General features: G+C 44.9%; 1 protein-coding gene across 4 annotated transcripts in view; it reads left to right on the forward strand.

Annotated features, from left to right (window-relative positions):
* Window positions 1–24904, forward strand: part of PDZD2 (PDZ domain containing 2) — a 141408-nt gene that overhangs the window by 93927 nt on the left and 22577 nt on the right. For 3 of the 4 annotated variants that reach the window (XM_075410906.1, XM_075410909.1, XM_075410910.1), the window contains 11 exons: window positions 8521–8632; window positions 11053–11201; window positions 11915–12034; window positions 14506–14620; window positions 16326–16399; window positions 16565–16790; window positions 17297–17414; window positions 19606–19738; window positions 22602–22683; window positions 23501–23604; window positions 24365–24533. In XM_075410906.1, coding sequence (XP_075267021.1) covers window positions 8521–8632; window positions 11053–11201; window positions 11915–12034; window positions 14506–14620; window positions 16326–16399; window positions 16565–16790; window positions 17297–17414; window positions 19606–19738; window positions 22602–22683; window positions 23501–23604; window positions 24365–24533 — 1402 coding nt within the window. The remainder of the gene's footprint in view (window positions 1–8520; window positions 8633–11052; window positions 11202–11914; window positions 12035–14505; window positions 14621–16325; window positions 16400–16564; window positions 16791–17296; window positions 17415–19605; window positions 19739–22601; window positions 22684–23500; window positions 23605–24364; window positions 24534–24904) is intronic. The other variant, XM_075410907.1, reaches the window with a different exon arrangement.

Here is a 24904-nt window from a genome sequence, read left to right on the forward strand (position 1 = left end):
GCCATAAGTTTAAAAACACTCTTGGGGTCAAAAGTTCTTCTGGAAACACTGAGAGAGATTTTCAGAGAAAGCATTAGCATTGAGAAGGAACAGGAAGCATAACTCAACAATTAAATGTGTGCAGAGTGTGGGGAGGGACCCTCATTACTTGGAGGACTTGAGTGTTTGTTCCCATTAGGACACTGCAGTCTTGAAAGAGGTTTCTGAAACATGACTCACTCCTCAAACAGCACAGCATGGCTGGAAAAAAGCAAGAAAGAGCTTTTGCTGTCAGAAATCTGCTTTGCACTGAAACGCTTTACTTGACGGGGGAAGAAGATGAAGAACCTGGTGTGGGGCTTGGTTGTGGACAGCCCGTGTCCTGGAGAAGGGTTTAATAACTTCTTTCCTCTTCATGGTAAGGGCTGGAAGAGTTCGCAGGTCCTGCCTCATGCCACACCGCCCTTGGAAGGGGCAGGTGAGGGTAAGGGTCCAGCCACTCCTTGGCATGGCGTGGAGCTGCTGCTTGGCTGTAAAAGCTGCATTATTGAAAGTCTGGCAGCACCGTACCTTCCTGAGATACAGTCTTGTCCAGCGTACCCATGGGTCTGTGCCCGTGCAATGCCCCTCGCTCATGCTGTAGCTGAGCAGACACGCTGGGTCGTACAGTGACCCGAGAGGACTGGCGAAATGCAACTTTTGTAGTTAGGAATTTGGGCAAGAGAAAATGACAGAATTTTGGGGGACCAAATCTTGTTCACGTAATGTGGCTGTTCATGTGTTGTTTCCAGAAGCTGCATCACATTAAAATAAGCGATTGCAATTCATCTTGTTGCCGGGGTGTGTTCAGCGATGGGCTGATGGTGGTGGTGCGGCACTGGCAGGGGCTTGGGGAAGGTGTGGGCACACATCGCACGAGCCTGGGGAGGAGGAAGAGTGGTGAAAGGCCCCTAGGGAGGCAGTGTCATTGAATGACTGTTTTTCACACGTTCTAAAGTTCACCTGTCAAGGAGGTATTAACGTGAATGTGTTCTTCAGGTCACGAGGGAGTTCCTCAGCAGCAGTTGCATCCTTCCCTGCGCCTCGCTCCCAGCCCTTCTGGGCCACATCCTGCTGCCTCCGCATTAAAGGCAAGCCCAGAGAAAAGTTTCACCCAGAGGCCAGTGCTCTGAAGGGTTCTCTGTAAACATGATACAAGCTACAAACTCTGCAATATCTCCTGTTGCTTGGGCTGGTGGAAGATAACCTTTTTGACTTGACCATAAATGTCGGTGTAGACAATGCCTAGAGTTACAATTTTTCTTCTTCTGTGTGATATGTTGGAAGGCCAAGTCAGCAAAGTATAGAAACACAAGTTTATCTACAGTACAGGTTGTGCATGATCTTTGTTTTTGTGAATGAGGGTTTTTCCCATAAAGTAACAGATACAGTACAGCCTGTCTCTCCTTTGGCTGTTTGGATAATTGCCCAGTTTTGAAGGAGATGAACTGCCTTTAACAAGCTAAAAATAACCCCCTCGTGGCACTGGAACAAGAGAGATGCTGTCACAGCTATGCGGTTCACATACATTAACAGAAGGATGATAAAGGCTGTAGGATTTGAGAGTTAGCGTGAATGTCGTATCATCGCATCTGCAGTTTGTTGATCTGCAAATTCTTGCGCGTGTTACACAGTCCAGTCTTGGTTGGGCTCGGTTAAAACTAATTCTAGATGTGCTGTGCTTCAATATGTTCAACCTGTGTAATATATGAGGCTTCAGATCCTTGATTGAGGTATGAAAGACACTTAATGGGTAGATATCCTATATCCTCTCTTGTACTTAGGATGTTATAAAACATTAGTTTTGGAGCTGAAATCCAAAACTCTCCACCAGCTGTGTCATGGGAACACTCTCTGCAGCTGTGGGTTGACTTTGGTATTAGGAAGGTCTTGTTTCATTCTCAGGAGAGTTGTTTATTTTGAGGATTGCTTATTGCTTGCTTTGTCCCTCACCATGAGTAAAAAGGTTGTCATTAAAAAAAAAAAAAAAAGGGCAGAAGCAATTTATTGTTTGTCATGAGGCATAGGCTCCGGATTTGTGCTAAGCCATGAGCTGGGCATTTATGAAAGAAAATAACGGAGGAGCTGGACTGGCTTTCACACAACTTGAGTTCCATGTTTGTCTCCTCTGTTTACCAGCACCGATCTTCTGGCACCTCTCCACAGCACATGGAGACATCTCGTGGGCAACGACTGAACTTCATGCAAGCGTGTTGTGCTTTTTGATGTTTGGGAGCGAAAAAAGGATGAAGCATAAGAAAGAAAACAGTGGTGATCTTGTTGTGCACCATTTCAGAAATGTATTAATTTGATTTCGTTTAGCTTAGAAGCTGCTTCTAGTGAGAATCATAATGTATTGCAGGACAAGAATAAACCATTCCAAAAAGGGTTGGTAACTGTTTAGCTGGGAGCATTTTACTCTTTCCAAGGCGTGTTGTCTGTGATACCTGTTCGCTCTAGAACTTAGTTGCATTAGCCATTTGCTGAATTTCTTCCTATTTAAAAGAATATTTTTAAAGGGTTTTTTTTTTAGATATTGTTATTAATTTTAGCAACTGTTTGGAAACCTGAAAATGAAATCTCCCTTACTTAACAGTAGCCCTGACCATAAATAGAACATTGCACCAGTGAATTTTTGGAGCCAGCACAGCTGGGATCCTGCTACATCGAGAACCTGCCAGCATCGTCTGGGCCATGGTCAGTGCATTGGGGCTCCTGGTACCAGACACATTGAAGAAGATTTTCAGGTGTCTTATAAAAAAAAAAAATAGAGTGTTCTGGAAGATGAGAGCAGCTCAGCTCTGCCGGAGCACGTTTCCAGTCTGTTTGCTGAGGGTGCCTGGGCAGGTATTGCTGCTTGCTCTATCTTGGTGAGTGTCAGGTTATGTTTCTCATGCAGGTTTGTGTGTGACTAGTCTCTAGGCCTGGTAAAGAGCGATAAAAATAACCATAGGGGTTTATGTACCTCCTGAAGCTGGTAGTAGTGCCCTTTCTAGCAACTGCTGTTTTACAGTGAAGGCTTAGGGTGGCTTTTGAGTTCAGGCATTTGGTAGAGTGATAAAGCAGGCATTCTTAGAGACCACTTTAAAGGCTTCTGTTTTGTTTATTTGGCATTTCCGCCTATTCAGAAGATAGGGCAGCTCCAGTTCTTGACTCTTTTATCAGACTTCCTGATCTCCTTGCTGCACATGAACAGGGAGCTTTCCGACACTTTCTTTGTAATTAGGTAATGGAGGCCTCAGGTTCCCATTCCCTTTCCCTGGGCAGGAGGAAGCACAGGCTGCACCCGGTGGTACCGGTACGGGTAGTTCCCAGATGAGCTGCTGGGGAAGGCGGCTGGTGCTTTGTTTCACCCGTGGTGCTAAATATAGCCCAAATCTGAGCCCTCCTGGAGCCTCACCGGCGGAGCCTGCCCTGGCCAACATGCAGAGCCGCTGTCTGCGCTGCCAGCTTCGTGCTGGGGGAGAAGCCAGAGCACCAGTTTTTTCTAAGATGCCAGTTAAAGCAGCGTACTAGTGCTGACATGGAGGTGACATCCCTCCTCTTTTCCTCCGTCCCTGGCTCCACTTGGGTCTCTGTGTTTGTGCTGTGACGGAGGGGAGCAGCGATGCAATACGCTTTGAAGAAGGGAGTCCTGCAGCTTTCTCCAGAAACAATTAAATCTGGGTTTAATTCAGACATGTTGTGAGCCCCATGGTTCAGCTGAGGGTGCTACCGGGGCGTAGGGAGGTGCTGTGTTTCCAAAAGGTGCCCCTGGGTGCTGCAGCCCCTGATGCTGTGTGTCCTGACTCGTATGTCTCTTTCCGGCACCCAGGCAGCTTTGTGCATGCCCTGAAACAGAACACTAAGCCATGGAAAACGCAGTGCTGGCCAAGATTAGAAAACCCATGTCCTCTGCATCATTTGTAATGTTCATTCTGGTAAATTACAGCACTGCGGTTTGTAATTTATCTAGGAGATGGATTCAATTAAATTGAAAAAGAGCTAATTTAGAAGTAAAAATATTTTACTTTCTGTGCAAGGTAAAAAAGCCTGTGGAGCTCCCTGCCTACCAGATACATTTAAGGCTTAAAGCGTGCTGTGCCCCAGAAAGCAATAAATAATTGCATAAATAACTGGAACAACTAGAATTATAATAGATCTTCGAAGAAAATCTCTGGATCTTTTGGAAAGATTAAAGCCTTAAAGGCATCAGCTGGTCTCGAGTTCCTAGGAAGAAAGAATTTGTGCAGGGACCAGGTGAACCCACGTTCACATCAGGTGTTTTGCACCTTTCTCTGAAGGATCTGGTGCTAGCTGCTCTTGGAGACTCGTTGGGTTCATCCTGCCGGCTGCCCTACAGACAGCAGCGTCGGGGTGTTTTGTGATTAAATATGTTTGGGGCAGTGGTGCTTAAGGAAAAACTGTCGTGGCTGCATCGAGACCGAGGAAGGCGAGCAGTTGTCCTGTGGAGCTTGTGCAGGGAAGCTGTGTGCAGGGGCACGGCTGTTCCTGTTTGATGTTGCCATGTGTAAGAGGGGCAGTGGACTTGCTGGGGGACTTGCTTTTCCAGTGCGGGTAGGGCTGAATTTGTCATGCCGCAGACGACACAGTCTAATTCTCGCTGTTCCGCTCACTAATTATCGGGTTAAACTTGTACGTGTGCTGCTAGTGCTCCTCAGCGGAGAAAGCCATCAGGCTGTGCCGTGGGGAGCCGGCTGGGCTCGCTGATGGGAAAGCAGCAGCTCCGGAGCTGCGCAATGGCAGCAGCAAAGCAGTTTGCTTATTGAGTTGTGTCATCCCCTGCGTGCCGCCTTGTTTTTGTACATCGGCGATGACTGCCAAGCTGTTTGCGGTTAAACAATGCAGGCTCTCATAATCCTGCTCCTCATCTCGCCTAATTAAGGGCCTGGTCACGCTGGAGCTTTGCCCGAGTAAGGGCTCTGGGGGCAGTTCTTCGTCCTGGTGCGGTGCCAGGACCGCGTGCCCATGATAGCGCCTTTTCCTTTGAAATCAATTGAGATGTCACCATCGCTTGATCCCAGAGCGACTTAATGAACTGGAAAAATGGGCTCTATTTTTAGATCTCCCTTCAAACTACTGTGCGTATTAAAGCTCCCCTTGTCCTTAGCGCCAGGATGGAGTTGGGCAGGATTTATTGGTTTAGTTTAATAAGAGGCATACAGAACTGAAATAATAAGCTCCGTTTCCTTGAAAGTGAGGAAAATTAAAATGGCATGGTTAAATCCAAGCAGCCACCTCGAGACGGTAAAGTGATACGTTCACGTGTGGCCAGAAGGATAAGGTGGAGCTGGATTTTTCTTCTTGTCTAAGTTATGAGAGAGCCAAAGATGACAGACACATGACTTTGGAGAGTTCTCGCAAGCTTTGTGGATTGGATTTCTAAGTGTTTTCTGAATAGGATAAAACTGTCGGTGGTTTATTAGACAAGCTCAACAACTTAAAGAATATCTATTACATTGCAAATGCTAGAGTGTTTATAATGTTAATAATTAGCGGCAAAAAGTATTGTTGCTAAAATAAGAAATAAACATAGGTAATTTAGATGTTTTTACTTCTTATTGTAGTCTGAAGCCAAGTTGAATAAAATGTAATACCAGGAAGCCACTCAGAACGCCCTGAGGCTTTCCCTTTCATTGGTGTTTGTGCACGCATGCCCTTCTGCGGATCACACGTGGGGTTTGGGGGTCAGCCTCCAGGATTGTGCAGCGATGAGGTGAAGGAATGGGGTGCACTGCTTTAATGCAAGTGGCAATTGTCTCCTGTTCTTCCTCTCACCCCACTAGATGGAAACGTATGTAATGCAGAATGCATCTGTTACACAGTCAAAATAAATGAAAGCCAGAAAGCTCCCAACCAAACCCAAACCCCTTGTAGTAGAAACACAAGGTGTACCGAATGGGTCACCCTTGAGCCTAGGTTTGGGGTGGAAATTGGCTGTGGCAGTGGTGATTTCAGCATCTCTCTGCATGCTGCTGCGGACTAACCCATTTTTTTCCCCCATGCTCTGAGCTGGAGGAAGCGGTCCAGCTTTGGACTAGGAGTTGCGTGATCTCATCAGGTGTAACTTCCCATATGCATGCGTGCCGCAGACACAGAACAGCTCCACAGTTCCACACCGGAGCTGGGCTGTGCTCAACTCCAGAAAAGCGAGGTTGCACCCATCCCTGTCTGCTGGGATAGTTAAACAGCCTGCTGACAGAACTGAGTGCTTCGGTTTGGCATCCACCCTTGTTTTTCTTCATCCCTATGCTTCAAATATTTCTCCACCACAGAGTTAACACTGCTCCTGAGTACTGATTGTTTTGCACACCTTTATAACCACCAGCTACGTGATTTTTTTGTGTTGGTGCAAATGATTTCCACCTTTCTACAAGAGAGGCGTTCTTGCTTATAAAGGGTATTTTTGCTTATATGGTAAATTGCAGTGTAAATATATGTGTGATCCATGGAGTCCTAGCTTAGTTCTGAACACTTCTGCTGTCTTCTGGGTATCCATATCTGTCCTAGGGAGAATTTGTGATGCTTTGGCTATGGCCGAATCACGGGTGGTTTAGGTCTCTTGGGTATTTTTTTTGATCTGATTTCTTACATCTTTTCAGTAATGAGTCCCTCATTAGGATGGCCAAATTGTAAACACTGGTTTTCTCAGACTGAAGTAGTTGTTTTTTTCTTTAGATGAATCCTGTTAACCATGAAGTGGTTCTGTTGGAAATTTTGTCATCCCTGCCATGACCTGTCTGAATAATTGCACAGAGGATGCATGATGGGTGATGGGGTGAACACGCAGAAGAATTAGTGTGTAAAAGAATTAGTGTATGCTCATCCCTGACCATGTGGGTGTGTGCGGTCGTGCTGCTGAAGGTGGCAACCCTGTACCTTGTCACCTTGTATTCTCACCTGCATCTAGGCAAATACGGCGGGTAAACAAATGCCTTCTGTCTCAGTGCATTTACTCATGGTGGCGGAATTGTGAGTCCACATGTAAATTTACTTTGAGTGTTTGGAGACTGGTGACAAGTGGTGTCCCTCAGGGGTCTGTGCTTGGCCCAGTGCTGTTTCCTATCTTTATCAATGACATAGCAGGATCAAGTGCACCCTCAGCAAGTTTGCAGATGACACCAAGCTGAGTGGTGCGTTCACCACACCTGAGGGATGGGACGCCTGGACAAGCTCGAGAAATGGGCCCATGTGAACCTCATGAGGTTCAACGAGGCCAAGGGTCCTGCACATGCATTGAGGCAATCCTTGGTATCAATACAGGCTGGGGGATGAAGGGATTGAGAGTAGCCCTGCTGAGAAGGACTTGGGGGTACTGGTGGGCGGAAAGCTGGACATGACCTGGCAATGTGCGCTTGCAGTCCAGAAAGCCAACAGTATCCCAAGCTGCATCAAAAGCAGCGTGGCCAGCAGGTTGAGTGAGGGGATTCTACCCCTCTGCTCTGCTCTGGTGAGAGCCCACCTGGAGTCCTGCGTCCAGCTCTGGAGCCCTCAGCACAGGACAGACATGGACCTGTTGGAGCAGCTCCAGAGGAGGTCACAGAAATGATCCGAGGGCTGGAACACCTCTCCCATGAGGAAAGGCGGAGCGAGTTGGGGCTGTTCAGCCTGGAGAAGAGAAGGCTGCAGGGAGACCTTGTTGTGGCCTTTCAGTACTGAAAGGGGACTTCTAAGAAAGATAGGGGCAGACTTTTTAAATAGGGCTTGCTGAGACAGGACAAGGCGTAATAGTTTTAAACTAAAAGAGGGTAGATTTAGACTAGATATAAGGAAGAAATGTATTACAAAGAGGGTGGTGAGGCACTGGCACAGGTCACCCAGAGAGGTGGACAATGCCTATCCCTGGAAACATTCAAGGCCAGGTTGGGCAGGTCTCTGAACAACCTGGTCTAGTTGAAGGTGTCCCTGCTCACTGCACGGGGGTTGGAACCAGATGGCCTTTGAAGGTCCCTTCCAACCCAAACTATTCTATGATTCTATGATTTCCAGGCTTTTAAGTGCGTAGACATGTAATCTTCATAAATTTCTGTTAAATTAGCTTTTCATCCATTACACATCGGCATTCAGCTCCGAATACTAACAATAAAATAACATGTTTTAGAAGTAGTTTTCTCTATAAAGATGTCATTTCTCTGGAAGCTTGCTAAGCTAAAAAACTGGAACAAAAGCTATATTAAATTGTTGTTAAAATGCATGTGGAAGCACCTGAATGAGGTGCCGCGGATGCTGGAGGTGCTCTTGGGGCGTTAGTGTTGTACTCTGCAGAGGATCCCTGGCCGTGCTGAGCCGTAGGCGTATCCCTCAGTAAGGTATGCAATGATGTCCAAAGGCATTGCTGAAAATTACTTACAGAAACGTGTGCTGGCGTAATATAATGACATGTTTTGGAAAAAAAGGTGATGTGCAGTGGAATTTTCTGTCCCTTAGGAAATGTGAGAGGAATTGCATCAACTTCTGTGGTTTACAAGTAAATCAGAGCGTTTGGGTTTTTTTCTTTTTCAGGTGATGGAGACTGAGAAGTCTCAAGATCCAGTTTGTGCAGAAGTGTCCAAAGGAAACAACCAGAGTCCAACTCTGGGAAGTGGCATACTGAAATACAGAAGTCGATCCCAAGGTAAAGCTAGGTTGATAAAAGATAGCAATAGTAGAATTTTTATGTTGTGTATTTATTATAGCTCTCTAGAAGTGAGATAGGTTTTCTTTCCTTTGGAGATTATATTAGTTTGAATTGGAAGGAAAATCCCAGCTGTAAGATATTTGCATTCAGCCTCCTGAGTTGAACTATTGCATGGACAGAAAGATGAAGCAAAATTTTGGAAGCTTCTTTCTTTTTTTTTTTTTTTTCTTTGTTCTTTCTCTTCTTTCTTTTTTCTAACATTTACATTTCAGTGTGCTCTGATACTGGGGTGCGGGACACGTTTCAACATGACATTACCAAAATACCCATTATGGCAAATAGTCCTGAAATTTCCTATTGCTTTGTCCGCAAATCTTATCAGCAACCTGTGGGCAGAGCTCAATCGCGTTCTCATCCCTAATACTCTCCAAGTCTCGCTCCCTCTTGTGTTCAACTTAATTTCCATTTACTTAGATATTTATAGCATGCTCCAGGGAGCTCCTCTGCCTGTAGCCCCTGTGGCCGTGTGCTGGTGGCTTACTGGGGATCCAGCCCTGGTTCCTGTGAGTGCTGATGCCCCTGGGCTGTAGGTGAGCCTGGGGCATTCCCAAGCCTGGGCTGCAGCGTGGGAAGGGAAACTGCATTCAGAGATGGGCAGAAAACACAGAAATGTAACTGTTCTTCTAGAAGAATAGAGGGAGAGGTGGATGGAAAGGGTTTGTTGTAGATGCCAGGAGGGTTTGGGAGTGAAAGAATCACAGAATCCCAGCATCACAGAATGGTCAGGGTTGGAAGGGACCTCTGTGGATCATCTAGTCCAACCCTCCTGCCGAAGCAGGGTCACCTACAGCAGGCTGCACAGGACCTTGTCCAGGCGGGCCTTGAATATCTCCAGAGAAGGAGACTCCACAGCCTCCCTGGGCAGCCTGTTCAAGTGCTCCGTCACCCTCAGAGGGAAGAAGTTCTTCCTCACGTTCAGACGGAACTTGCTATGCTTCAGTTTGTGCCCGTTGCCCCTTGTCCTGTCGCTGGGCACCACAGAAGAGTGTGACCCCGTCCTCCTGACACCCACCCTTGAGATATTTATAAGCATTTATTAGGTCCCCTCGCAGCCTTCTCTTCTTCAGGCTGAACAAGGCCAGCTCCCTCAGCCTTTCCTCATAGGAGAGATGCTCCAGTCTTGACACAAGAAGTGTCAGGATGCTGGGTCCTCCCAAAACAGCCGTCCTGGCTGTGTGCAGCAGCAGTGCCCTGCACGCCCAGGAAAAGGGAGTTTTAAAACCAGAGGTAATTCCACGCCCCAAAGCAGAGTGGGTTTAAATTGCACTCTGGGCAATGGGTACAAATTCTGCCTACGGATGTGGCAGCAGAATTGCTTCAATGCTGAGCGAAAATAAGCGGCTGCCCCCAGCTCTGTGTTCCATCCCTCCCTGCTGCTGACAGCGATGCTTGCATAGCCTCTGCGTGAGGAGGAGGTGACAGAAAACAGGTTTGGGGCTCTCCTGGGCGAATTTGCAGCAGTTCTGCCTCAGCCCCTGGCTTGTGAGCCGCATCCCCAGGGTAGGGACAGGGCAGTGAGGACAGTACCCATCCTTTCTGTGGCAACTGCAGCTTAACCTTCATTTAAAGCAATCTTAAAGCCACGTGATGAAATCCAGCGTCTGTGAATTTGGCCTGTCTGGGTCTCGGGTTTTCAGCTGTAAAATGGGGGTTAAGGTCCCTTCCCTGCATGGTGGGGGAAATGGCAAGGATAAATGTGCAGGAACTGCCGTGACTGTGGGTCCTGTGGGGACCTTGGAGAAAATGAGAATTGGAGGAGCCCTGGTGTGAGGAGCAGGGTACTCAGCGGCTAATTACAGAATGTCCTTCAAGACAAATAATTCTCTTTCTACTGTGAACTCTGCACTCCTCTTTAAGACAACTAGGATTGTTGCCAGAAGGAAAGAAAATAGCATTTATTTGGCACATTTTTCCTTTTTCCATTCCAGAAAATTTTCCCTCAAAGTGACATGACACCTCCAGAAATGAATACTGCTACAGTGTCAGGTCTTTTAATTTTAAATAAATGAAGCTTGAGAGCTTAGTGCACTGGCAAGTGCCATTGGGTGAGAACAGCTGAATTTCTCTTCCGTCCCTGAGCTACCGGCTCAATTATCTTCTGCTGTTTCTTACTACCTGGAGTGACAGCGCTGAGGAGTTCAGCATCACTGAAAGATTGTAGAAAACCTGTGACAGCAGCAAAAATTTTTAGCTGAGGATGATCAAAACTAGCTTCTAACCACCCAGTTCGGAACTGCGTAGTGTTGCTTGAAGGCACTGTTTGAGCTGGGATTTGCAGGAGGTGATTATTACGTGCTGGTGAGAGGATAAAGCAGCCCTGAGATGTTTGTGAGATGTATTTCTGTGGTTTTCCCTAGGTGCTGGATCCCGCTTGGAGTCTGTGGGAGAAGACGATGAGCTGACAGTGGAAAATGGTGAATCGCATTATGAAATAGCAGTGAAATATTCCCGGGGTGGAAGAAAGCACTCTCTGCCCCAGCAGCTGGAATCAGCAGGAGCCAGGCAGGTGGGTGGAAAGGCAGGGCTGGTTCTGAGCACCTCGCTGTGCTCAGTCCTTCAAGATGTGTCTGGAGTTCGCAGAAGCGAGGGTAGTGAAACAAGGCCATGGAGGTGCATCACGGGGTCTGAAACCGGGCCTGGACACCAAAATGGGTGCGTTGGCCGCCTATGGAGAACACCTTTACTCTAAGGATCGTGAAGGGAACTAATTCTTGCTGTGGCCAGAAGGTCCTAAGGCTGAGCTTCTGAGTTGCGGTTCTAGAGATCTAAGGACTTCAACAAAAAAAATCCTCCATAACTTTATTTTAATGATTAGGTCATGTAGACTTTTTTGCTTTTGTTTCCTTCTTTTTTCTTTTTTTTCATATTTTTCCCCTTTTTTTCCTTTCTCCTTTTTTCTTTATTTTCTTTTTTCCTTTTTTTTTTTAACAGTGAAGAACTTCAGTATATCATGAGGCTACTGTTAATCTTTTTAATTTAAATTGTGACTCGTGCATTACAAAATGATCCTACTGTGTGAAATGCAGGACAATTACTGGGGCAGGATTCATTTTGACTATAATGAGCTAAGATTTCATCCCTTGAACATTTTTGTGAATATATCTGTAAGATCCACACCCCGCCTCCCCTTCCCCAGCGCACACAATTTTCCTGGTATGACATCCCAGTGCCTGTGCCAAGCAATCGGAGCAACTTACCTTGTTTGCTGATGTTTATTAGGACTACCATATTGTGAAGAAATCCACCCGTTCCTTCAGTGCTGCCCAAGTGGAATCTCCATGGAGACTGACCCAGCCGTCCATCATTTCCAACATTGTCCTCATGAAGGGGCAAGGCAAGGTGAGGATTTCTGCATGTGGATGATTTCTCACATCTAGCAAGAGCTGACGTTCAAGAGGTGGTTCCCATACCCAGGACTTCCAGTAGCTCTCAAAGTAGCCAGTAATAATGATAATAATAATGATAAACAAACGCCATTTTCCAATGTAAATGCTGAAATTACACCTGCAAAATACGGGGAAAGCGATGTTTGTGTCGTGCATTTAACGCAGGGTGGCTTTCATTCTGATTTGGTGCATCTGGTCATTACTGAGATATAAAATATTAATTATGGATCTATAAATATGTATGTTTATGCAAAGTTGGTGCAGCTACAGAAGAGTACCTGTTTGCATGCATATTTATGGACAAGCATATTTTATCTCTGTGGAATCTGGATACATTAAAAAAAAATCACTGCAAATTACGCGTTAAACCCAAAGACATGTTCCTTGTTGATTGCATATCTGAAAGCACGGAGTTCCCTGGGTCAGAGAGTCCACTTTTCTCTCCCCAGTAATGTGTTTGCACATTTGCTCAATACCAGCTGGCTGAATGGTAAGGGAAAATAGATAAGCATTAGCCTAGGTGTATATTGTTGGAGCTGTCATTTAAACATGCTAAAAATATGCGTGTCTTCTTTTGAAGTACTCTTTAAATTCATCAGATGGATATGTTTTGGACTAAAAAGACTTGTTTTGACTTTCAAGCTCAAATACAGAACAAATTCTGTGTTGTGCTTTGAGTATAGCAAAGAGTTAGAAGCAGTGACTCCTCTGGCTAGATTGACGCATAGTTGCTATAACTCTCCTTGTTTTGGGAACTTCAGGTCTTTCATGACATCTCCAAGGCAATATTTCTTCATTTTTCACATACTTATATTTTTGACCCTATTTTTCTCGTGAGAATTAGATTATTTCTCACTGTGGGATAATCCACCCTCTCCTGCCTTGCTGCAGTTAGCTCCAAGGTGTTAGGAAGCAGGTGGGAGCATGCAGACGCTAATGATTATGAACCACCTCAAACAGCTGCTGTTTTGGGTGCCTTCCACTCACCTTTTGAGTGGTCATCTCTTTTGGAGTTGCACTGTGTACTGTTTATGCAGTAGCATTTGCTTTATTATCTGTATGCAGACCTGGGACTTGAGAAGTCTTTCCACGGAGTCACACTGCAAGTGTTTGCCCTTGGTTTTTCATGTGTAGGCAGATCTGCAGGGGGTGGTTTTCTGCTGTGGAGTGGCAACGCTTCTCCGGGAAGGTAGGCTAACGTGGGAACCGCTGTGCTTTGCAGCTGAATTTCTCCCAACCCACCCCAGAGAGCCATGGGGAGAGCTGCTCTGTCCGTGTAGGGGGGTGCCAGCAACCTTCTGCTTTCTGTGGGTCGCCTTGCAGTTGATAATTGCACAGTAAACAGCTGAGTTATTTTGTGTTGCGCAGGGGAGCTACGATGCGTCCTGTCTAGAGATCAGTAATGTCTTACCAATGTACTAGAAGCTTGTAACTGTGGTAGCCTACTTTATATTCATGGAGTAAAACAAAAGAGCTGGTTGTACTGGGTTGTAAACACAGTGTTAGTGCCTGCCCTGGCATCATCCCTCAGCTGGAGAGCACTGCCCAAGGTGCTAATAATAACCGTGGCTTCAGATCACTGAAGCACAATAGTTTTCCACTTCCCTTGTCCACCTGGTCAGTGACTTTTCTCTTTATTCTTTAAAATACACGTACAGCAGTGACAAGAGGAGAAATATGGGGCGGGGGGGAAGTGGATCAAAGAAGTGAGTTGTCTGGGAAATAACTCAGCAGAGGGGGAGACATTCGTTCTGCTGTGCTCATCCGTTCCCTGAGCAGCTTCACAAGACAGTCCCACAGCCAGCTGGGGCAGTGCAGCGGCAAGAGCTAATGGATGGAGCCCTGGGGAATGTATTGATCTAGATTTATTTAAATACAACGTGGTACATGTCTCCAGAATAATTAAAAATGTACATGTGCTTGGCAGCCCCCCCACGCCAGCCTCCTTCCAGCTGCATTCCTGACATTACAGCACTGACCTTATGTCATGTTCTTAAGCTTTTCTTTTTCCTGAGGAAATGCAGGATCTGTGACAGCAGAGAAAACTACAGTTAATCCTGGATATAGATCTCAGTGGTAGGAATCTACTGTCTGTCAATTTAAGAGCAATATGTTAGACTTTTTAAAATGGGAATAGGATAACATAAAGCCATTGAGGCAGTGTTTAAAAAAATAAGTCAATCTCAAAATAGCATTTTGCCTTTTAGCTTAAGGTGCCTGCTGCTACTTTCTGGGCTGATAAACATTTTGGTATTAGAGTGAAAGTAAACTGGGAAATGCAAGCAGAAGGTAAGATGGCAGTGTGATTCAGCAAAGGCTATTAGGTTTTCATCTCTCCTTTGCCTTTTACGTTATTGGCAGTCTTGCTCACACAGGTGATAACAGAGCAAGGTGCCAGTTGTGTGTCTTCTCCTTCTTCTGTAGGGTCTTGGATTCAGCATTGTGGGAGGTCAAGATTCTGCTCGCGGACGCATGGGGATTTTTGTGAAGACTATATTCCCAAATGGAGCAGCGGCTGCTGATGGAAGGCTTAAAGAAGGTATGGTAAAGAGAATCCAACTGCATGTGAAGGACCACAGTGGGATATTATTTCAGTCCAACAGAAAAATTCAAGTACAGCTTTATTTAGGCACCTGGCCATCAGCAAGAGGCTGTGAAGGACGTAACACACCCTGTTTGTCCATCCTGGGGAAGATCATTTGTAACAGTTAACTTACTTATTTTGCATATTGAGAAGGGGAAACGGCAGCATGATGGATTTTTTTTCCCTTTCCTCTTCAGTGAACTTTATTTGCCTAAACCATAAGCTGCAATTCTTCATTGATAGTGGTGAAACTTATCTATCCAGCCAACATCTGGCTTAAAGATGCTGGCCCAAGAAACGGTTAAACAGAGGCACATGCTTGTCAGAGGCTGTTTTGGGTGCTTGTGCTCTCTGAGCCTCTTGGTGTGTTTTTGACATGAATCGACAAGCAAGAGTCATAACCAGAAAAAGAAAAGAGGAAGGATAGGATTGGCGATATGATCATCCAGCTGGTTAGAGCAGCAGATATATCCTGATTTTGTGACTGCTTTTCTAGTCCTGATCTCTGAGCCAGACATGTAGCCTGCTCTGTGTGTGTTTGCACCCTGGTCCGAGTGCTCCTGCGCCAGACATACAGACTCTTACACACTGTTGAAACTACAAAGTGACCATGAGTTGAGGGCGGTGGTTTACAACTCCTCTGCAGGGGTTGAGTTACTTCTTATCCGCAGAAGGCTGCTCCTGTGTTACTTCTCTCAAGCTGCTCCTGTGTTACTTCTCCTCGTATCATCGTTCCCCTCGTTACATCTCATCGCACTTGTTTTATTTGAAGCTGCTTTTGGTGCCAACTCTCACACTTACTGCCAGAGGGAAGCTCGCGTCCCTGCAGCGTAGGTTGTGCACTCACCGTGGGAAGCCAATAAGTAGCAGCTGTCCCATAAACCCAGCAAGCCTTTGCAGGCTATTCAGATCTCATGTACGCTTTTTTTTTTTTTAACTGGGGCAGCAAGAAAAGGAGAGAAGGGGTAGACTCGGCTGATGGCATCGTCCCATCTGATTTTGCACAGATGCAAGTAAAATTGCAGAAAGTGGATCTGGATCCCGCTCACTTTGCCCTCCTTTTAATAAAACGAAGGTACATAAACACATCTGGGTGTAAGTAGTAAGACCCAGAGCCTAGAAGCATGCAGAAATGTGACAGAATGTGGTCTTTGGGGTGAAAAGGGCATTTGTTATCACAGTGTGTGGGCTACTTATGTCTCTGTCCGCAGGCATTTAGTAAGAGGACACGTTTGCTTTCTGCAGTAAGTCCATTTTTCTCTGAACGGGCTTTGGAGTGGTGTGCTCTAGTGTTTCAATTATTCTTGTTTCTCCTGTTGATATACACAAAATAAAGGAATTTTTGTAGTCCCTTTGGACTGCATGTTATGAGCATCTATTTTCAGACTTTAGTTAAAATCTGTAGTGTTTTCGACTTGTTAGTATGAGAATGCCAAGCTAAGGATCTCTGCTGAAGTACAGTCTCTACTCGGCTAATTCATCACTATTAACTTGTAAAGGCACTGGGACAAGTGAAAATGAACTGAGAACAGTGAAAGGCTTTTTACTGAGCAGTTAATTGGAATCCTTGTAGTAGTGGGTCACCTTATGTACAGGAAGGGTTTTTTACATCTCTATAGTCTGCATATTGCTGACTTAATTTTTTGTATCTAATTAACAGGGGATGAAATCCTAGAAGTTAATGGAGAATCTCTACAAGGACTGACCCATCAGGAGGCCATTCAGAGGTTTAAGGTAACACGCATGTAGTACTGGACAGATTCATGCTCCTCTTCGCTCAGTGCCACTTAGCGCACTGGGCTTTATATTCTTTCGCTGTCACAAATTACTGTATGCAGGTTTCCTGGCAAATGTTGGCCTATTGTGTTGCCTCACTGGGATTCTCTGATGTCTCTCCAGCAACTCAAGAAAGGAGTGGTGACCCTGACAGTGCGCACGCGGCTGCGCAGCCCGAGCCTCACGCCCTGCGCGACTCCCACCTTGCTGAGCCGCTCCAGCTCCCCCAGCTCCAGCGCCAGCGGTGGCATGCCGGTCCCTGGCTCTGACGAGGTGGACGGCTCCTCCTCCAGCCGCAAAGGACCGGGCCCGAAGGACAGGATTGTCATGGATGTGACACTCAATAAAGGTCAGGGTCCATGGAAATGGTCTTAGAGAGCAAATCTCTGCTTCTTAAGGGAGTTTTGAGGAATAGCTAGGGACTTCCAACATCCAGGGCACCTACTCATGTCCATCTGATCTCAAACCACAGGATGGGGGAGAAAAACATCCTCTAGTGCAAAAACTTCTGAAGAGTTCCCCCTTCCACATTTTGCTACTCCAGAGTGAGGACACTTTTACAGCTAACAGTCAGCGTCCATGCGGTTCCCACGGCACATGGAAAATTTGCTGGGAGTGGAGCTAGTCCTCTCAATGATGGACCTCAGAAAACAGTCAGGATCAGATATTTTCAGTCCTGATTTCCACTGTTGGTCTTGGCTTCCTGACTGACTGCACCTAAGGCCAGCCCTGAAACAATACATGAGTCTTGGTCTCAGATGGGATGTGGAAACACAAACACTTGTGTGTCCTGTGTGATTAGAATCTGCAGGGAATAACAGTACTTTTCTTTGTACTTTTTTTTTCCCCCCACAGAGCCAGGGGTTGGGCTTGGCATTGGTGCCTGTTGTCTCACGCTGGAAAACAGTTCTCCAGGGATATACATTCACAGCCTGGCCCCAGGATCAGTGGCTAAAATGGATGGCAGATTAAGGTTAGTTAAAGCAGAAACACGCTGGAGTGGTTTTACAGTAAAATCAATTGAGACTTTTGGTTGGTGTAGCAGGGAGGGGATTTATGCTTGAGAGTTCACCAAAAAGAAAACATTTAGACAAAGACATTCCAAAATGGTATTAAATACCCAGGAAACACTATTCTCTGTACTGGAAGCAGCAGAATTATTAAGGTTTGGGTTTTTTCTTTTCATTCTCTACACTCAGAAAACTGAGCCTAATAGCACCCTTTGTGAAAGGGGAGCAGCAAGAAGTGCAGCTTCAGGTATTTTTATCAGAGCTGCAGCCAGAGACCCCAGATTGGGAGGAAATTTGCAGAGCTCTGCTGAAAGCTCAGTCACCTGAAACTCTCTTAAAAAGCGCTGGGGGAGATGTTCTTGCAGCTGACTGTGCCCGTGGCTGCAGCAGCGCTTTTCTGCCCTTACTGTCTGTCTGGCAGGATTGCTGCAGGCTGACCTGCCCGTCTCATTTACTCTGTTGTGGAGTCTGGATGTCTTTAAAGAACTGTGAGAGAGAGAAGCAGTCATTCCTAGGGTTCCCTTGTGCTTTACATTGGATTAAGTGACAGAAAGTTATTTGCTGCTCCTCTCCTGGAGGCTTCATTTTTTAAAACTGTTGGAGGAAATCTTCCACCTTTCTGCATTCCCACATAGATGCTGGTGGGCACTGGGAGCCCCGCTTGGGAGGCGAGACTGCGCTGGAGACCCTGAGCTTGTGGCGAGAGCACTGGTGCAGAGAGGCTGAGAAAATGCCTTGCTTTCACGAGGGTGGAGAGCGCCTTCTGTTTCCTTGCTCACCAGGAAAACTGTGATAGAGCGTTTTCATTTTTTGGAATAGGGGAAGAAGATAATTTTATGGTGGCATCCCTGCCAAAACCCTTGAAAGTTCCTACCATACAGAAGTGTCTATAGGAGACAGTACTAAATGCTAACTTGCTTTCTTATAAGCCTCTTTGGAAAAGATTGCAGTGCTGGTTGCATCTGTATGTAACAGCTGTATCGTTTATTAGGTTTAAGTGATTGATTATATCCAGGCATGCTTCCCAGATTTCTAGCTGGCTTCTTTGAGACATTGCTTCTGTTGTCCCATCAATGGTTTATGGCTCCACAAGCCAAAACTTACAGGATGGTTTTGACTGTTGGAAAACTTCGTTAATCAAATGCTGGCTTTGCAATACCAGGAGAGGTTTGAATCCAGCTCCTCTGTGTCTGAGCTCCCTCTCTCAATCATGTGCCCTGTGTAAGTGACTCCATTTGTGTAGTTTCTAATAGCTGTGTAGGTCTAGAAGACAGGCAGAGCAGCGGCATCATTACAGAACTGATAGGTCACCCTTTGCTTTCGTGAGCCTCTACCAGAAGTACAGGCTCCTGAAGGCTGCCACATGCAATCGCCATTTTGCCTTTGGCGTGTGGACTCACAGTGCAAACTCATTTCCATTGTCACAAGTAGCCTGACATAAATCAGCAGTAGTAGATTGTTTTAGAGTGTCCATTTAAAGTAAATGCCTTAGGAATTATGGAGAATGCTTTAATGATATCCCTAGTTGATGATCTTTTCTTCTGAATACTTCCAGATGTCTGAGCACTATGAGCAAGAGTTAAGAAAGCAGGAAAACAGAACTAAGCAATCTAAGCTTTCCTCTCAGAAGAGGTTTTTTATTTTGCTTTTTTTCTTTTTAATGGGTTCTATATGTTTATTTGAAGCAAATACAGGCTTATCGCGCTCAATTTTTTCCTGGAGTCGTTTTCATAAACTCATATCTAAATCATGAATTTCTTATTAGTGTTTGTGTAAGTAATTCAACATGATGGGAAGGAACAGCCCATCTGAATCTAATTTTTCCTCTTCTGTGCTCAACAAGTATCTGAATGCAGAACTGGTATTGATTGCTTTCACCCTGGTCCAAATGCAGCCAGTTTTCTCTGTTGATTTAGTAGGGTTTGTAGCACTGACGGTAAGTGCAGAAGTCATCTCTGGACCTCCCTCCTGAAGTCAACAGAACTTAAAGCATTCACGTCACTGGGAGCAAGGGCAAGACTGGCTTCCTTGCAAGTCAGATCTTTTCCAGACACTTGCATCTCTGAAAAAGCTTGGCCATCAGTTGAAAGCATGAACGTTTCTGTAAAAGGCGGTTGTAATCAGTTAATCAACTGGCTCTGTGTCTCTCCGCAGTCGAGGTGACCAGATACTGGAGGCAGATTCGGTGAGCCTGCGTCACGCGGCTTTAAGTGAAGCTTACGCCATCCTGAGCGAATGTGGTCCAGGTCCGGTCAGCCTCATCATTAGTCGGCATCCTAACCCAAAGGTGAGGAGAAAATGTTTTGGTGTATCAGGGTTGTTTTCATCTGGTGCTGTAATTTGAGTCTTGCCGTCAGGAAGGCAGCAAATGAAGAATATTGGATTTTTCTCTCTATGGTGTGTGTTGTGCAAGAAGTCAGGATTGTAATGAGGCCTTCCAGTTGTGTAAGTTGTAGCAATGCTGGACTGTCCCTGCTGCTTTTCACTTAGTCACCCACTAAACAAATGCAGTTTTCCTGGAACTACTTGAGTGAAGTGTTCCCGTGTTTCCCGGTATTTGGACCAAGGGGCAAGGCAAATATGGCACAAGTCGTCTTCCTCCTTAAAGTTATTTTGCAGTTAGTTTGAGTAGAATATAATTTAGGGCCAGGAATATAAATATCAACAGATTGAACTGATCAACTATAATCAAGTAGTAGGAATACTGTTCTTAAAAAAAGTAAAATCTGTCCAAAGATTCAAGTTTTCCTTCAGAAATTAAAATGTGAGAATCTGGAATGTACTGCTACTGTGAAATCTGTACAAGGCCAGTTTGGAAATAAGGTTGTTTACAAAGTGACTATTTTCAAGCAATTTTAAAAAATTGATGATAGAAGATAAAAGCCTTTTAACTAAGCTATAGGGAATAAGAGCTTCTTTTATTTCAATGTTTCAAAGAATTTCATGAGTGTACAAAACTTTCCTGTTTAAACAGGAATGAAGCTGTAAAAATATTTGCATTAGTGGGTCCAGAGAGCTTCGACTTTTGAACTCGTGACTACAAATGGAGGTCTTAATAAATCCATATCTAGGAGAACTCAGGTTTCTTATTTTATAATTAATTGTGTATTTTCTGCTAAATGAAATGTACAAACAACAGACAAATAGGGGTCTATTTCCCAGAGTTTATTATTGTTGCTGAGAGACCTTGTGCTGCTAGAAAGAAAGAGGCTGTGGTTCTGTCAGTGAAAGTTAAGCGTGGAGGGGTTAAGAACTGGTCTTACAGTATTTCTGAGCAGTCTGTATGCTGTGCTGAACCAGCACGATGGTTGGGTTATTAAGGTGTTTAGACTTTTGGACAGTCTGTAAGTAGCATAAAATAAAAACTCCATGTGGAGCCTGCCCTCTCTTCTCCTTCCTTCAGCTTGCTATGGTGGTGGCTTGAAAGCCAAGGAGTGACCTAACCAGGTATCTGCTGAGAAGATGAACGGAGTTAAGCTAATTGCGTGCTATTACTCAGTAACAGAAGGAAACTATTATGTGGCTCCTATTACAGTTTTCCATAAGTAATATTTAAAATGACAACAAATCCTTTGCCAAGAAATGCTAAGAAAATCTAAAAGTTGGGCTAGAGAGACCCTAAAGCATTTTCTCCCCCCAGGCAGTATTGAATCCACAATCCCTCATTGTTGGATCTCTGAAAGAATGTCTGTATTGGGACCCATGTTTATCATTGTGTCACTGTCACTCTTCTTCTGACAGCACTAGGGGATCTACAGAAGTCGGGGAGGGGGTTGTATTTTTATTTTATTATTTTATTTTATTTTATTTGCTCTTTATAATACCCAAGCCTGCAGACTGTAGTTAGGAACTAGCTTGTCCCTCTCCATAGAAGCAGTTTGATTTGCCTGAGGCATAGAGGATGCTAAAAATCAGAATTGGCAGAGCTTGCAGAAGTGTGGATTTTTGGTTAGCTTTAAACAAATACTGCAGTCTGCCCAGCACCTAGTTTTACTCCTCGGACATCTTGTACCCAAAGGCTTATGTAAAGGTCCTGGAGCATACTCGCAGGGCTTGGTCCGTGTCCTGTAGGAGCTCTGTGTGCCCTAGGAGCCCGGAGGCTTTTGGTTTGCTGTAAGGTCATGCCACAGGCTGAAAACAGAGATGTATTTCTACGAAGGCTCATGTTGTTTTAGACATTTTTATACTTAATGTCTCATTTTATGACACAAAAGGTCCACAGTACACTTTGTTGCTGAATATGTTCACTTTGGTGTTTTCATGTACTTCCAAGAGAAATACCACAGCGTTTTCTTTCTTCTTTTTATTCTGAGTGAATGTGTCATTTAAACTATGTTTAAACTGCTGAGTTTGCTTAGGAATCATTCAAATCTTTACGGGTCAGAAAGATTCAAGTTCCTAGTCTCTATTTATGCTGAATTTTAATTCATGTAAAGCAATGTGTATAGAAATTATTTTTGACAGAATTAACTTGCTTTCTGTTTTTAAATATATGTTCCTGCAGACTAGTTGTTCCTGTTATAAAATTATATGGAGTTTTCCAGTAATAAGAATTAAGTGTGTGGTAGTAATTCAGGACAAAATTAGCAAATATGGTAAACCAGTATTTATTCTTAAACCAGAGAAACATTAATGAACAATTACTGATTTAGATTTTCTTTCCAAAAGCAAGGAGAAATGAAAATTAAAGAGACAGCTAATATCTCGGGAAGTCTGGTATTCTTCCGGTAGGTTAAGTGTAGAATATCTTCTGTTGCTGATGTATGCTTGTACAAAGCAGTCTTTGTTTATTTTAAAGTAACATTTTCTCGATAAATCAATGTACAGCACTTAATTGGGTTGAAACTGTGCTGTAATGGCTTGATTTGATTTCTTTAAGTCTGGTGCTGTTTTATTTGTTCGCATAATGTGGTACTTGGATGTGGTCTTCGTGAAGTCGGCAGGCTTCTGCCTCCTTGTTTCTGCAGGACAGTGGCATGGAGGGAGTCTGAATCAGGGGATCAGGACTTAGGAGCTCTCAACTAGGTCTTCTTTACTGTGTCTTTAAAAATAGTGCTGTATCTGAAATGAATCATATATTTGTAGTGATAAGTGGTCGGACTTCAATCTTCATTTCGTCCACCCAGTTTGATCTCCGTCTTCCACTTCAGGTTTCTGAGCAGGAGATGGATGAAGCAATCGCACGTACTACTCACCGAGAAAACAAGGATGCCAGCTCGTCTCACATCACAGGTAGTGGCGTGTTCTCTCCTAGTATGTGTCCTTTTCCAGATGTGGGAAGGTTTAAGGACATGCATTAAGAACTTGGGTTCCCTATCAGCAATATTCTGAGGGCTCTCATAACAGCAGAAAACAGTTTGGAGAATGTAATCACTCTGTCGACTGCAGAAATTTTAGCAAAAACATACAGTTCAGATGGATCAATTCTATAGTTCATGTTACTTGCTTTGTTTCTCGCTAAGCTGCCATGGTCTGAAAGTAGCGTTGCCAAGAGGTGGTTGCTCTGTCCTCTCTTCAGGATGAATGAGAAGGACAGTGTCGCAGCAGGGAAAGGACAGGAGGAGTCAGCTCCATCTGTGTACACTGATCCATGTAGGTGGCTGGAAAAAAAAAAAAAAAGAGAGAGAAAGTATTGATGTATCCATTGTCCATTTGAAAAAGTCCAGATGTTGCATACTGCACTGTATGTTTTAACTGCATTGTAGTTTTTGGGCTCACGTCAAAAGCAGACCTTGCCAGTAGCTGGTAGTCATCTTTTGAGGTTGCACCTAGTCAGGAGCATACTCCAGTGGGTGAGGGAGACTGTCCCCTGCTCATCTCTTGTGCATAGCTCTGTCCTGGGCCTGGCTGGCATAGCGCATCTCTGTGATAATGTTTCGCCTGATCCAAGGGAGAGCTTGTGAAATGTTAAATGAATCTCACTTTAGCAAAGCAATTCAGATAAGTGGGATTAAATGTAGCCCCCAGCTCAGAAGGTGAATGAGGAGCTTGTTTGGATACATGGACCACAACTTTTATTTTTGGCATCTAACTAAGCTGTGCTTAACAGGAGCTGTACAAAAAAGCCCGTCTCCTAATATGAAGGCCAAACAAGGAGAGACCTCATCTCCCCTCAGCTGGACTATGAAACGCTTTCTGGAACCAGCAAGCCGGGTAAAAGGATTAGATGCAATAAAAACAGTGTCTGCTTCAAATTCAGCTTTTACTGAAGCTCTTACTCCATGAAGGAGTTCAAACCCAGACCTCTATGCGCCTTTCACGTCACGTGGGCTCCATAAAAGGGTTTGCTTCTTACATCACATGTTTAAATCGTGACAGCAGCAAGCTCCTGTTCGCCTGCGTGGCTGTACCTTTGGGAGTGGTGTGCAGAGCTTGGCAGAGAAAGCTGTGGGTTCCCACCTCCTGCCACTCCCAAGGCTCCCCTGCTGTGTGGGACACAGGGATGAAGGTAGCAGGAGAGACCCGAGCCTGTGGGCAGAAGCCTGAGCACTTCTCTTGATATTGCCATTGCAGTGGAGAAGTCCCTGGTTTTCCTGAGAAAGCCAAAGAAGCCATACAAACTGTGTCCAGAAGTACAAACCCTTCCCTTCTCTCTGTGCAAAAGGTGCATAAAGGGAATTACACAGGTGAATGGTTTCATCCCTGCTTTCTGCATTGAGCCACATCAGCAAAGCAGTGGGATTTGGAATCCATTTTTGTTTATTGTACTGGCTAAAAATGAATTGGTGTGCAGCATTGCAGCCATCCAAGTTTGACAGTTTGGCTCCCAATGTACTGATAAGTCCTCTGTTTCAAAAATTGGCTTTAAACTTCCTTTATTGACACGGCAATGTGAGTGGGATTTATGTGCTTGCATGCAGACAGGGACTTTAAGCATCGGTGACGGCTGGTCACCAGGCTCGCTTCTTTTCAGCAGGGATCTGTCAGCTCCGAGGCAGAGCTTTCCCAGTACTTCTCGCACGATGGTACAAGCCAGCTCCCATTTTCTGATGCTGTGACCAGCACCTGTGACGAAGAGCAGCTCCGTCAGAAGAACAGAAACAGTTTGTTGGATGATGGCTCTCTCCTTCCTGGCAACCCGAGTAAGCAATGGAAATGTGTCTGGTCATTTGGCTAATGGGGGGGAGAGTCACCGAGCACTGGTTTGCTTTACAGGAGAGCTGCGGTGATTCCTGTGCTGGTAAGAAACGCCGGGCAGTGTAGTGCAAGCCAGTGCTGATAGTGTGAAATTCTGGAAAATGGAAGGGGTTTACAACAATGCACATAAATGCCCGTTTCCGTGGTATTTTGTCCAAATTGCTGCTCTGATTTTGTGAAAATTACTTTATTTGACTGGTCTGGCCGAAGCTAGATTGACAGTACTGCAGGTTTTTTTTTTTTTTCAAATGACTGATGATCCTCCGATTGATCACATGTAAGTGTAAGTGTTCACAGCTATCTCAAGTACACAATT

This window comes from Opisthocomus hoazin, chromosome Z (genome assembly GCF_030867145.1).
Source record: "Opisthocomus hoazin isolate bOpiHoa1 chromosome Z, bOpiHoa1.hap1, whole genome shotgun sequence".
Taxonomy (NCBI): domain Eukaryota; kingdom Metazoa; phylum Chordata; class Aves; order Opisthocomiformes; family Opisthocomidae; genus Opisthocomus; species Opisthocomus hoazin.